The following is a 14,134-nucleotide window of genomic DNA, read 5'->3' on the forward strand; positions in this document are numbered from 1 at the left end:
TTTATTAGTTCATGCACACAATTGATGAAGAACAAAGACTGTATGGGTTAATAACAGCCTTGACTCAACTTGTAACATTTTTCATTAATGTAGATCTATTTGTACATGTATTATTTATTATTACATGTTTTCAGTAAATATATGGTGCAGCTTGACTTGTAGTTCTCTGTTTAGTGTCCCACATGCATTAAGAAGAAAACAACAATTGTGTAAGTTTAAATATTTATTGAAGATTTAAATAAGGAAATTCACGCTCATATTGTATGAGCTTGGTTGAAAGGCCTCAGCTGGACCTTGCATCTTATTCAGCAGAGTCAGTTCCCTGAAAGAAAGAAGGAGAGATAATTAGTGTTTGGAGGCGGTGTTTAAAGGAATATACAGTATTATAGGAGGAATACAGTCACATTCACTGTGTACTGGTGAAAAAAGCATGTTATGGTTTAAACTGAATTAGAGTTTAATCTTGGATATTCTGGAGTTATATATCTTGCAGTGATGTTGACGTGTTATCACCTATATTACTTTTGGAATAGCACACTGCAACTAGTTCATAATTTCAGAGGTAATTATGCATGTACATATTTTCTATTAGAATTTCATGTTGTTATGGATATATGCAGTAGCTTATGTCGTCATGATGTCAAAAAGAATGGAAATGTTACCTTTCCAACATCACGGCTCTTGGATCTCAGCTTGTTGACCTGAGTCTCAGAGATGTCAGCGCGCTCCTGAGCCTCTTCCAGCTCGTGCTGAACCTTCCTGCACCTGGACAAATGAGTGTTGGCCTGCTCCTCCTGCAAAGGATTTATTTATATTGATGAATTTATTCACGATGAAATATGATTTTTAACTCAACTGATGTAAATGTTAGGTTGTTCAGTTAAATGTAGATTTAACTTACAGCCTCCTCAGCCTGTCTCTTGTAAGCCTTGACTTTAAGCTGCAGCTTGTCCACCAGATCCTGAAGCCTGCTCACGTTCTTCTTGTCCTCCTCAGTCTGCACAAATTAATTAATGTAAGTGAAAGAGAATAGACCTCAAAGTAATGTATCATTGTTAGTAAAGTTTATTACCTGGTAGGTCAGCTCCTTCACTCTCCTCTCATATTTGCGGACTCCTTTAATAGCATCAGCTCCACGTCTCTGCTCGGCCTCAACTTCAGCCTCCAGCTCACGCACCTGTAATTAGATAATAAAAGAAAATCAAAGTTTTGTAAAAGGATTTGAAAGCATAAAAAGAAAGGCTTAGTTCAATTGATGCATTTAAAGTAGAATTTTTAGACAGTTCATACCCTGGACTCCAGTTTCTGGAGCTGCTTCTTGCCACCCTTCATGGCGAGGTTCTCAGCCTCATCCAGACGGTGCTGCAGGTCCTTGACTGTGACCTCCAGGTTCTTCTTCATCCTCTCCAGATGAGCACTGGTGTCCTGCTCCTTCTTCAGCTCCTCAGCCATCATGGCAGCCTGAAATGATAAATGGTCTCCAGTACAAGTTTCATTTGGTATAAGCCTTAAAACCACGTGTTGAGATTGAAATGTAAACTCACATCAGTGATAGCCTTTTTAGCTTTCTCCTCAGCATTCCTTGCTTCCTGAACAGTGTCATCAACTTCACCCTGAACCTGGACAAAGTCAGACTCCAGCTTCTTCTTGGTGTTCAGCAGACTGGTGTTCTGGATGTTTGAGAAAAGTCATGATTATTATAATATATACACTGTGTTTTTAAATTTTTCATTTTCTGTTGAATGAATGAAAACAAACCTGAGAGTGAAGCAGGCCAACACGCTCACTAGCATCAACCAGCTCCTGCTCAGCCACTTTGCGTCCTCTCTCTGTCTGCTCCAGAGCGGCTCTCAGCTCCTCAATCTCAGCCAGCATCAGACCATTTCTGCGCTCCACCATCGCAACCTGCTCCTTCATGTCCTCCTGTCCTCTGACAGCGTCGTCAAGGTGCAATTGGGCATCCTGATAATGAAAAGTGGAAAAGATGTTAACTTTCTTTCCTGTTAAGCATTTCTCTTTTTCAGTCAACAATCAACAAACCTCACCTTGAGCTGTCCCTGGACGTTCCTCAGTTGTTTCTGGGCCTCAGAAGCCTGCCTGTTGGCGTGGCTCAGCTGAACCTCCATCTCATTCAGGTCTCCCTCCATCTTCTTCTTGACTCTCAGGGCATCGTTCCTGCTCCTGACCTCAGAATCAAGATTGGTCTGCATGGAGTCCATCACCCTCTGGCTGTTCCTCTTGATCTGCTCCATCTCCTCATCCTTCTCTGCCAGCTTCCTGTCAACCTCACCTTTGATCTGGTTGAGCTCAAGCTGGACACGGAGAATCTTGGACTCCTCGTGCTCCAGTGTGCCCTGCAAGATCAAGCGGCTAAATAAAGCTATGTACCAAAATGACAGCTCTTTTATGATAACAAAATATATTCGAAAATAGTTAAACGAAGGGCACCATTAGAGAAATATTACATTAATTGTTCCAATAACAAAAAACTTAAAATATGAGAGGAAATACCTCTGCTTCTTCCAGTGCAGTCTGGATTTCTGCCTTCTCACTTTCAACAATCTTCTTGGCCTTTTCAAGCTCATGGATGCTCTTTCCAGTCTCACCAATATGTTCAGTCAGGTCTGAGATCTCCTCTGCAAAACAAATACAAGGACAACCATAGTTAGACTATTCACAACCAGCTATAAATTAATATTTGCATTTAATGAAGATAATAGTTGACGTACGCTGCAGGTTCTTATTTTCTCTCTTCAATGTCTCCAACTGATCCAGAGACTCCTCATAAGAGTTCTTCATCTTGAACAGTTCAGTGCTGAGGGAGCGAGCCTCCTTCTGGGATCCTTCCAGCTCAGACTGGCCCTCTTCATACTTCTGTTTCCATTCTGCCAGGACCTAGGTTTGTATAGGTTGATTAAACAATTAGTTAATACAGGTATGCGTTTCTTCTGATAAAACTGGGTTTGATTCCCAGTTTAATTAGTTACCTTGTCAAAGTTCCTCTGCTTCTTGTCAAGGTTGGCGGCCAGAGAATTAGCTCTCTCCACATCAATCATGAGGTCCTCCACCTCAGCCTGCAGCCTCTGCTTGGTCTTCTCCAAAGAGGCACACTTGGAGTTCACAGCCTCGATGGACTCCTCAGCATCCTGCAGGCGCTGGGCAAGCTTTTTCCTGTCATGAAGAAGAATATATTTGAATTTAATAATGCAAATTTAATATGGAATGCCAAACATTTTTATGAAAAAGTTAAAAAGATTCATGTACTTGGCCTCCTCCAGTTCCTCCGTGCGCTGGATAGCATCAGTCTCATATTTGCTTCTCCACTGAGCCACCTCACTGTTGGCCTTGGACATGCCTCTCTGGAGCTCAGCCTTGGCCTCCTGCTCCTCCTCAAACTGCTCTCTGAGCAGATCGCAGTCATGGCGGGATGACTGAACGGCGTGGGCCAGGGCGTTCTTGGCCTATGGATTAATCACAAGCAGCATGAAAGTGTAAATAGATTCTGCTAACAAACTGTTGTATATACCCAGCCTTTACGTCTATTGTCAGCGATGCATGCTCCACCTTTACAACATCCAAAGGACTCAGAGTGACGCTCAGACAGGTGTGTGAAAATCATTTTGTTCTCTTCCTCATCCAGGATATTTATTTTAAGTAATTACACTAAGGATAGCATGGGCAAGTAGCTAGGCTACGGTGCAGTAATAATTAGCTAGGCTACTGTGTAGTAACAACTAGCTAGACTACTGTGCAGTAACAATTAGCTAGGCTAATGTGGAGTAACAACTAGCTAGGCTACTGTGCAGTAACAATTAGTTAGGCTACTGTGCAATAAAAACTAGCTAGGCTACTGTGCAGTAACAACTAGCTAGGCTACTGTGCAGTAACAATTAGTTAGGCTACTGTGCAATAAAAACTAGCTAGGCTAATGTGCAGTAACGACTAGCTAGGCTACTGTGTGATAACAACTAGCTAGGCTAATGTGGAGTAACAATAAGCTTGGCTAATATGGAGTAACAACTAGTTGGGCTACTGTGCAATAACAACTAGCTAGGCTACTGTGCAGTAACAGCATCCAATATATACTAAGGCTGTGTCCGAAATCCCTCACTAATCACTATATAGTGCACTATATTGTGAGTTTGCCATTTTGTAGTGGTGTCTGAATTTTTAATGATGTTTTTTTTAATACCCTACAACCGATGGTCACTTATCGAGCAATATACCATCATGCTGCAAAGAACCTGTGTCTGGTTTGACAGCAATTTTACTTTTGAGCAACACACAACAAAGCTGGTACAATCAGGTTTTATATGATAGCTCAAATTGTGAGTGTGTGTGAGTTCCTCAAATTTCGTGATGAGCTTATGTGTATATAAAGACCTCGGGAGCAAAGCTGTATCATGAAAACACATCTTTAGTCAAGTATGCATTTCAAATGCGTTTTAACAGTCAAGTAGCTCATTGTAGGTCGGGAAAATATTAGCCATTATTATCCATCCATCCTATCGATCGGGCTCTAGTGGACTTCTAATGGACTTGAAACTATCAATCCTTAGTTGTATGCACAGGATGGAAGGTGGCAAATTGGAATTTATTGGAACTATAGACTGTAGTTCCCCCCTGCAAACCGCACGTATTGAAGTCCACAGATGTGCCTTAGAGACACATTGCAATATAAACTGGACAATGCATAAGATCTCATACCTTTACTTCCTCCTCAATGTGTCTCTTAAGCTCTTCTATCTGCTGAGTGTAAGCCTGTTTTCCTCTGGTGAGCTGGGAAATAAGAGCTTCTTTCTCTTCGAGCTGGCGAGAGAACTCACCTGAAGGAACAAGTAAGAACAGGTTTTGAGTGGCTGTTTTCACACTTGAAATATAGCTGAAAGTGACTTCAATAACTAAGTCTTCTATTATTTTTGAAGAAGGGATTGATTTACACACCGTTCTCTGTTTGCAGTCTTGCCCTCTGTGCACTTATGTCATTGAGCTGGCGAACGTTCTCGTCATTTTTGGATTTAATTTCACTTAATTGATCTTCAAGAGTTCTGCACATTTTCTCCAGATTGGCCTGAAATCAAACAGTAATTGATATGATCATTATTTTAATATACAGTATGTTGAAATATTGTGTGATTTTATATATATATATATATATATATTTTAAATTGTGCACACCTTTGCTTTTGCAACTGACTCCATGTTGCTGGAGAGGTCATCAATCTCCATCTTGTACTCGCTCTTTTCCTTCTCCAGCTTCTGCTTAACACGCTGGAGGTTGTCGATCTGCTCACCCAACTCTGCAACACTGTCCGCCTGCTTCTTGCGAAGAGCTGCTGAGGTAGCTTCATGCTGCAGGGTTGACTCCTCTAGGTCGCGACGCAGCTTCTGGAACTCAGACTCACGCTTCTTGTTCATCTCAATCTGAGAGGCTGTTGCTCCACCAGCTTCCTCAAGCCTCTCGCTGATCTCCTCAAGCTCCCTGGAGAGGTCAGCCCTCTGTTTCTCAACCTTGGCCCTAGCAGCCCTCTCAGCCTCAATCTCCTCCTCCAGCTCCTCAATGCGAGCCTAGATTTGATGACAGTAACATCAGAAAAGGCTATTGATAAGAAGACATTTCAGATTTTTTGAATCTATTATTTGTGTAAAATAACATTACCTGAAGTTCCTTGATCTTCTTCTGAAGCTGAGCACCAAGGGACTGTTCATCCTCAATCTTGCTGAGAAGCTGACTTATCTCAAAGTCCTTCCTGTAATAGGAAAGTAAAATCATATTCAGTCAGTGTTATGTTTCTGATGAAGAAGAGAACAAAAAAGTTTGATGCATGCAGTGTGTGAGATGCTCATAGCAAGTTTCTTAAACTTAAAAAAAACCCACTTCTTGATTTTCTCATCAGACTGCTGCTTGTCATTCTCCAGATCCATGACGGATTCCTGGGCCAGTTTCAGGTCTCCCTCAAGCTTCCTCTTGGCTCTCTCAAGGTCCATGCGGAGCTTCTTCTCTTGTTCCAGTGATCCCTCAAGCTATATTTAACAGTTTTAATGATTTTAGTGATTGAGGCATCTTAGAACATGTGAACCAAAAGCCATTCATATCATTACAGGGCAAACTTCGAAACAGTCAAAACAAATGTTTTCTTACATCATCCACTTGCTGTTCCAGCTTTGTCTTGGCCTTGGTCAGAGTGTTGACTTTGTCTTCCTCTACCTGGAGATCGTCCAGTGTTTGCTGGTGGGCCTCTTGGAGGGCTTTCTTCTCCTTGGTCAACTTGGCAATGGACTCATCTTGGGATGCCATTTCCTCTGTCAGGTTTTTTACCTGATGGTTTAAATGTTCAGCATGTAAAATTTTGTGACATCTAGTGGTAAAGTTGCAGCTGAATACCCTTCACCTCACCCTCTCCTTCCAAATATGAAAGAGACCCTGTGTTAGCCTTCAGTTGTCATAAGAACTCAAAAGGTGTTTAGTTTGTCCAGTCTGGACTACTGTAAAAAAAAAAAAGAAGCGGCTTCCATAGGGAGTGTTTACACATAAAGAGCCCATTCTAGGGCAAAGTAAACAACTATTTGTACAATTTAGATGAAACACACTGGGGAAAACATCACTACAATTCTTTTATATTCAATTTCTGACAATAGATCCCTTTCACCTAATCCTCAACACTGAACCTGAAGTGTAATAAGTCAAAAGGGCACAGCAAAGCATAACAACAGTAACAACAATATTTTTATGCAATAGACAGTCAAAATAAACCTTGTTTTCTGTGGCATGTTTCTCCTTCTCCACTTTAGCCAAGGTGAGCTCCAGGTCATCAATGTCCTTCTTCAGCTCAGAGCATTCATCCTCCAGCTTCCTCTTCTTGGCAGTCAGCTCAGCATTGATTTCCTCTTCATCCTCCAGTCTTTCAGTTGTCTCTTTGAGTTTGGCCTCAAGCTGGATTTTGCTCTTAATGAGCCCTTCACACCTTTCCTCAGAATCTGTGAGATTATCCCCTTCCTACAGTACGATAGGATAATTTGCTTACTTTACATAACATAAAAAAAAAAAATTCAATTCACCTACAACTTTAGTAAGGTACACAGAAAGTCAGAAGATGATAGTGGAATTAAACTTTCATTAAGCATGTACACAATGTGTACACTAAATAAATCATACACTTTACGTACCGAAGCCACTTGCAGTTGCAGGTCATTCTTCTCCTGCAGCAGGGAAACCATTTTCTCTTCCAGTTCCTTCTTCTTGGTCAGGGCAGTAGTCAGGTCTGACTGCATCTTTCCGTAGTTCTCCTTCATCTGACTCAGTTCCTTCTCAGTCTCAGCACTCTTCAGAAGAGGTTTGATCTTGAAGTACAGATGCATCCATGGCCAATTCTTCACATTCATGAATGAACGAATGTTGTACTGGACGGTGAAGATTGCATCTCTACAGAAATAACATTTATTTTTGTGTTATTATTGTTACAACATTACACATTGTAAATTAAATGAGCAATTCAGTATTGTGGAAACCCACCTCCTTTCCATCATCTTAATAAACGCCTTCCTCATGAGGTATCCTCTGCAGAGGGCCTGAGTCATGGTCACCAGCTTAGCCAGTTTCTCATCTCTCATTTCCTCCAGGGTACCCAGCAGACCAGCTTTGAAGAACACCTATGTTGCCAAGTCAAGGAAATTGATTTTCAGTACACATAGATATGACAGGATTTTGACACTTATAGCTGTTGATATTTTCTATAGAATTGTACCTTTGTGTGCCCAAACTTGTACTGAGTGTGGTCCACATCAATGGAGCCCAACACCTTCTCTGCAGCTTTCTTGTTGTCAATGAACTGTCCCTCAGGGATGACGCTAGCATTCAGTACTTTGTATCTACAAAATATTATTATGTTGATATTTGTATGTACCTCACCTATTGGCATGAGGTAACTTCATCATAATAATTTTCATTGCCTGTTCTAAAAAGTCACCTCTGCTTGAAGTCACCATAGAGGATTCTGCTGGGGAAGCCCTTTCTGCAGATTCTGATGCCCTCCAGCACACCGTTGCACCTCAGCTGGTGGATGACCAAGAAGTTCTCCATCAGACCTGAGAGTTGCAAATTTAAGTAGTTGGACATTGGAATCAGGCAACGCACAAAGTGAGGATGAGTGCTCCTCAAGTTGGTCATCAGCTTACCCAAGTTCTCCTGTGAGATTGACATATTTAATTAAATTTGATTAATTGAAACAAAACTGCAATAAGTAAACCAATGTGATTAGATTATGTCTTTATGTTATTGTTAATGTGAATGTCAAATACCCTGAAAAGAGCAGACACAGTCTGGAAGGAACCACCCTTCTTCTTTCCACCCTTCTTGCCAGCAGCAGCCTCTGTTTTGTAAAATATAGTATCACCAAATATTAAAGTCTGGATTCAGTGTCTGGGTTTATTTCACAAAGGAAGCCACAAAACTAAATTAAACTGAATTAGCACATATCCAAACTTTTTGCTCCATACCGTCATTTGCAAAATGGGATGCATACAGAAGAGCAAGCAGTTTGTTCGCAGATTTCTGGTACAGCTGAACAACTGAGTCGTTCAGTGGGTCCTTGTTCTTGTCCAGCCAGCCCGTGATGTTGTAGTCCACTGTACCGGCATAGTGAATCAGGGAGAAGTGAGCTTCAGGCTTGCCCTTTACAGGTTTTGGCTTCTCAAAGGCCTTGGTCTTGCCAAGGTGCTGATCATATAGCTTGTTCTTGAAAGAGACGTCTGTTGCCTTGGGGAACATGCACTCCTCTTCAAGGATGGAAAAGATGCCCATTGGCTGAAAGGAAATAATATGATATTAAAAAGAATGAACAATTTAGCATAAAATCAGTAAACATGATTTAAATGCTACATGACTGACTTGTCTTACCTTTTCAATAAGCTCAATGCAGGCCGCCAAGTCCATACCAAAGTCAATGAACTCCCAATGAATGCCTTCTTTCTTGTACTCCTCTTGCTCCAGAACAAACATGTGGTGGTTGAAGAACTGTTGCAGTTTCTCATTGGTGAAGTTGATGCAGAGTTGCTCTAAGCTGTTGTACTGTAATTTTCAAAAAATAATTGATTTAAATTCAAATCAATTCAATTCAATATTATTTGGATAGCATAAAATCATAATATACATTATCTCTTATCTCAAGGTGTAAGCAACATTGTGGGTGACGGTATTCTGGCTGTGCACAACTGACCAAATTTTACAGTTAGAGAAAACGCAGCAACTAGACTTCTTCAGATGAACATTTATTTCCAAACATCCACTTATTCCAAACAGGAGTGGCTGCAATCCTGGCAGAAGTTAGTGGTGGATTTGTTTTTCACCGCCACACACTGTTCAAAAAAGGATATTTAACAAATTTGCTGAACGTACCTGCCAGGCAAGGGAGATTACTACTCTCTAGGTAAGTTCGCTACTGAACATGAGCTGTGTGCATGCGCACAAGGTCTCTATAGCAGAACACAAGTGATGTGCTGTGACGTCTACCGTGCTCCAGCAGGGAATTTTACACAAGGCACTTAAAGGGGACATAGCATGCAAATTCCACTTTGTTAGTGCTTCTACACGTTAATGTGGGTATCTGGCATGTCTACCAACCCAAAGGCACTGGAAGTCTCCCTACATGGCCTTGGCCCACCCCGTCCCCCCCCGTCCCCCCACACTCGTTACGCCGGGTTTACACCGGAGGCAGCGAGGCTGCGAGGCTGCGAGGCTGCGAGGCAGCGCAGCGCCGTTCCCAAGCACGCAGCCGCCTGGCTGTTTACATGGGGGGAGAGGAGGGAGGGGGGAGCTGGCTCATTAGCATTTAAAGGAACAGGCACTCAAAACAGGTCACTCTGTGGAGGGCTGTTTTATACAGGGTAAAAAGGGTGCTGTTTTAAATGATCCTTGTGGTATTTTGACCAAAGTATGTTACAGACATTTCATTAAGACCCCAAGGAACCATATCAACTTGTGGTAAAATGGGCATGCTATGTCCCCTTTAACATAGTCAGGCAGAGACCTTGAAAATTATATTAAATGTAATTAGTCACATAGAGAAACACTGTTGACTTGTGATGTAACTCAAAGGTTCTGCAAATACTCACATCAAAGATCTCAAATCCAGCGATATCCAGCACACCAATGAAGAATTGTCTTGGCTGCCTTGTGTCAAGCATCTCATTGATACGGATGACCATCCACAAGAACATTTTCTCATAGATAGACTTGCACAGAGCTGACACAGCATTGTTGATCTAGTAATGGGGTGAAATTCAATTAGTTGTTCTTGATGCACATTACTTCATTTTGAAACATATTACTTTTTGTGAGTCATTGTACCTGTGGAACGGTTTGACCTTTGGTCACCATCTCATTTCCGACCTTGACTCTTGGATAGCACAGACATTTCAGCATGTCAGCTGAGTTCAAGCCCAAAAGGTAGGCGATTTTATCAGCCACTGATGAAAAAAAAATTGTTTTGATAGTTACAGTTTGTGAATGCTATTTATCTTCATTAAATTGATTTGGAATCATGATATACTAGATCGGCATAAAATCCACTGTTTTAGTAGATTGATAATGTTAAAATTACACTCTAACTGTATAAGTTGTGTAAAAATGTAGGAGTTTATATATTTTAGGTTAACCTTATGAAATCTGCTTTAGTGTAAAAATGATGATATTAAACTATTAATATATTTACCCTCAGTGCCATCAGGTTCACCCTGCTCCTCACGCTGCTTTTGCTTGAATTTCATGTTGCCATGATGCATCACAGCACCAGTCAGCTTGTATATGCCGCCCTTCTCATCACCGGTGAAGCCCAAGATGTTAATAGCAGTCTGCAATCCATGCACAGCAAATCATTTTTTAGAAAATCTGTTATTTTGGCGTCTGCCCTCTGGCATTACCCTCTGGCATTATTATACCAATTGCTATCAACTTACATCTGTTGCAATGAACTCCTCTATATCATTAATGCTTTTGACAGTGATTTCACCCTGACTGATCATGTGGTAGTCATAGGGGTTGGTGGTGATCAGAAGATTCTCTACAAAAGAATAGAAGAAATAAGTTAATCAGTCCTCTTGTAACAGCATCTTAATTCCAACTCCAACTTTCTATTGTCCATGTTTCATCATACCCAGGAGCTCAGGCTTGTGGCCTGTCATCAGCTGATAGAAGATATGGTAGCTCCTCTCAGCAGACAACTGGAAGGTGACACGGGACTTCTCCAGCAGATCTAAGAATTACCAATTCAATTACGGATATGCAGGATAATTGTTTTACGTTTTTCTTGTTTAGTTTGTCAAAGACCACATTTTACTTCACATGAATCGTGAGTTACACCATGGTTGTTACTTACAAGTTTCAATATCAGCTGAAGACAGCTTTCCAGTAGTACCAAAGTGGATTCTGATGAATTTACCCTAGAGTGCCAGAGTAGTAATAAAATCAGTTTTTTTTTTTAACTGTAGCAAAAAAAAAGATAATTAGAAAATGTCAGTTTAAGTCAAAGTTACATTAAGTGTAGGATAGTTACAGCACGAGAAGGCCCATAAAATGAATACTTACGAAACGTGAGGAGTTGTCATTCCTCACAGTCTTGGCATTACCATAGGCCTCAAGCAGAGGGTTAGCTGCAATGATTTGATCTTCCAGCGAACCCTACATAGAGTCATTATCAGGTTGTATAAAATCTATCATCAAGCAACAATCAACTGTGATAAAGAGTTTTGGCTGACAACCCAGTTTTACCTGTATTTTGCTTGCTTCTGATTTCTGTCCCGGCTTTCCTCCAGCCACTGCAATTGTTGCAAAGTACTGGATGACACGCTTGGTGTTGACAGTCTTTCCAGCACCGGATTCTCCACTTGGGAATTCAATTATATCCTTACTATCTATGTAGTCATAATGGTTCCAAAAAATCTTCTTGAAAAGTTGTGTAATACTCACGTGATAAGGACGGACTGGTTCTCACGATCTAGAATACAAACATACACACTCAAGTTGAAACTATTTTAAAGACTCTTGTTTGCACATTTACTTGACTAATGTGGTAACTCCAAAAATAATATGTCTCACCAGTGAGCATGAACTGATAGGCATTGTCAGAGATAGAGAAGATGTGGGGTGGTGCCTCAATCCTCTTCTTTCCTCTGTACGCCTCAACAACAACAGTGTCGTACACAGGAAGCCACTTGTAGGGGTTCACGACGACACAGAACAGGCCAGAGTAGGTCTGAAGTGCCAAAGAGGAAAAGCGTTATTAGATTTGACACACAGGCTTTACATATACAGACACACCACATTGTAAGATTGAAGCTTACATAGATCATCCATGATGAAAAACGCTCTTTGAGGTTATACAGCACAGTAGGCTCGTTGAGGTGGGTCATCATGGCCATGTCCTCAATTTTGTCATACTTGGGAGGGTTCATGGGATGGATTTCATCCTCCTTTACAGTAAGAGTCTGAATAGGAAATACAATCAAGCAAAAATTAGATAGCACACCATATATTAGTATCATTAAATCTCAAAAGCTAAATATTATTCAGGTGTTTTGGAGAACACTTTATCTATATGTCTATTATTTCTATGATCATTTGTGGAGATTAATTTTAGGCTTACCATTACTTTTCCTTCTATTGTGTCAACAGTGACTTTGCCACCCTCTCTTTTGGTGACTTTACCCTTGAGATACATCTCCTCAGGATGGACCACAAAGTAGGCAGTTTTGGCATCAAACGGTGTGGTCTGAGCCTCAAGCCTCTCCTTCTCTGACTTCCGCAGATAAATACATGCGGGGCCATAGGCCTCCATCTCTGCGTCTGTGCTCATGATGGCACCTTCAGTGTCTGAAAATAACGAGTCGGTAAAATGCTATCAGTAGGCTCTACAGATGAGGTGTTTTGAATTGGTGGATATCACAGACAATAAACTGTACCTCCTTTCCCAAGAGAAGATTGAATGCAGGCAGGTCTCTTCTTTTGAGACCTAATGATAAATTGTGAAACATGAGTACAATTATTGCTGCAAAATGTATTACTTAACCATTCATTCATTCATCATTCATTTGTTTTTGTTTTTTTGTTTTTTTTAAACTACCGGCTGGCATCACATTTGACACGTGAATAAATTATTTAAATGATCACAATTTAATGTAAACAAACATTCTTGTAATCACGTAGATCAAGTTCAGTTTCCACCACATATTGTGGATGATGCACTCACCTGAGTTGGAAGCATACCAGTTGTAGACAGTGTCCTAAGAAGCCTCTTTTATAGAGGGAGGACTGTCTTCTAAGTAGGTGTGCCTTTCTCAATTTGGTCATGTATTCTTGTCATGTTGACGCTAATCCTGTGACATTGACATTGGTGGTGATTGTACTGCCTTGTGTGCACGTTTGTAGCAGTAGGTATTTTTTCCCTGTGCCCAAACTGAGAGGTCACAGAGCACAAAGTGATCAAAGGTCTTTTAAAAAACTGATTGGATGAATACAAAACAGTTTATGTTCAAATTTAAGTTATATGCATTAATTAACATACATACAAGCTATTACATGAACACAAATGCATACATTACAGTTTATACAAACAAAAGCAGGATAAATGATGTTATGGTGTTGTCAACTTCAAACAGTGATATAATATTTTATTATATTAACAACGATGAATGTTCTATAGTACAAAGCCTAAGTTGTTTCAAAATTATGAGTGATGAATTAATGAAAAAATCATGAATTATTTTAAATACACACTGCAGATACTGTGTTTTATAATAGTTAATCTGTTGTTGAGTCCTATATTATTTAAATTTATTACAATGAATCAATAATCGTTTGAGAATACGTAATCCAAAATATGGAGGTGCGGATTCATAAATACAATACACTTATTTCAATTTATTTCCTCCCATTTTTGGAGAAGTACCCATCTGTCACTGGTGTTCAGTTTCAGAACATTCACCCATGCACGCCACACAAAAGGGTCAAGTATTTTGTAAAATTCTCTTCAGGGCCACAGATATAAAAAGATTATAGTATCATAAAACGGTTCATTATATTATCTACTCTAAAATGTATTATTTATTTTTTGCTATTTATCTATTTAAATTATTTAACATT

General features: G+C 40.3%; 1 protein-coding gene across 1 annotated transcript; it reads right to left on the reverse strand.

Annotated features, from left to right (window-relative positions):
- Positions 1-210: 210 nt before the first annotated feature.
- On the reverse strand, positions 211-13,251 carry LOC118123302 (myosin heavy chain, fast skeletal muscle). The gene is made up of 40 exons (XM_047343773.1): positions 13,242-13,251; positions 12,955-13,004; positions 12,639-12,865; positions 12,337-12,480; positions 12,092-12,248; positions 11,963-11,990; positions 11,765-11,879; positions 11,582-11,674; positions 11,373-11,436; positions 11,151-11,249; positions 10,954-11,057; positions 10,710-10,848; positions 10,346-10,464; positions 10,111-10,260; positions 8,897-9,067; positions 8,497-8,803; positions 8,299-8,369; positions 7,968-8,185; positions 7,746-7,869; positions 7,514-7,650; positions 7,168-7,423; positions 6,755-6,997; positions 6,143-6,319; positions 5,879-6,024; positions 5,660-5,750; positions 5,179-5,568; positions 4,945-5,071; positions 4,708-4,826; positions 3,265-3,461; positions 2,988-3,171; positions 2,730-2,895; positions 2,512-2,636; positions 2,046-2,354; positions 1,759-1,962; positions 1,545-1,670; positions 1,291-1,461; positions 1,073-1,177; positions 902-997; positions 663-794; positions 211-322 (listed from the first exon to the last, which is right to left on the reverse strand). The coding sequence occupies exons 3-40, from the start codon at positions 12,846-12,848 to the stop codon at positions 302-304; spliced, it is 5,835 nt and encodes a 1,944-aa protein (XP_047199729.1). The 5' UTR covers positions 12,849-12,865; positions 12,955-13,004; positions 13,242-13,251; the 3' UTR covers positions 211-301.
- Positions 13,252-14,134: the final 883 nt, after the last annotated feature.

This window comes from Hippoglossus stenolepis, chromosome 16 (genome assembly GCF_022539355.2).
Source record: "Hippoglossus stenolepis isolate QCI-W04-F060 chromosome 16, HSTE1.2, whole genome shotgun sequence".
Classification (NCBI taxonomy): domain Eukaryota; kingdom Metazoa; phylum Chordata; class Actinopteri; order Pleuronectiformes; family Pleuronectidae; genus Hippoglossus; species Hippoglossus stenolepis.

Excerpts from the sequence above, each read along its gene's own strand:
- LOC118123302 (XM_047343773.1), bottom strand. The coding sequence starts at position 12,848 with ATGAGCACAGACGCAGAGATGGAGGCCTATGGCCCCGCATGTATTTAT. Across the intron at positions 7,424-7,513 it reads ATTAAGATGATGGAAAGGAG|AGATGCAATCTTCACCGTCC; the intron begins GTGGGTTTCCAC and ends TTATTTCTGTAG. Across the intron at positions 6,025-6,142 it reads TGGAACAGCAAGTGGATGAT|CTTGAGGGATCACTGGAACA; the intron begins GTAAGAAAACAT and ends TGTTAAATATAG.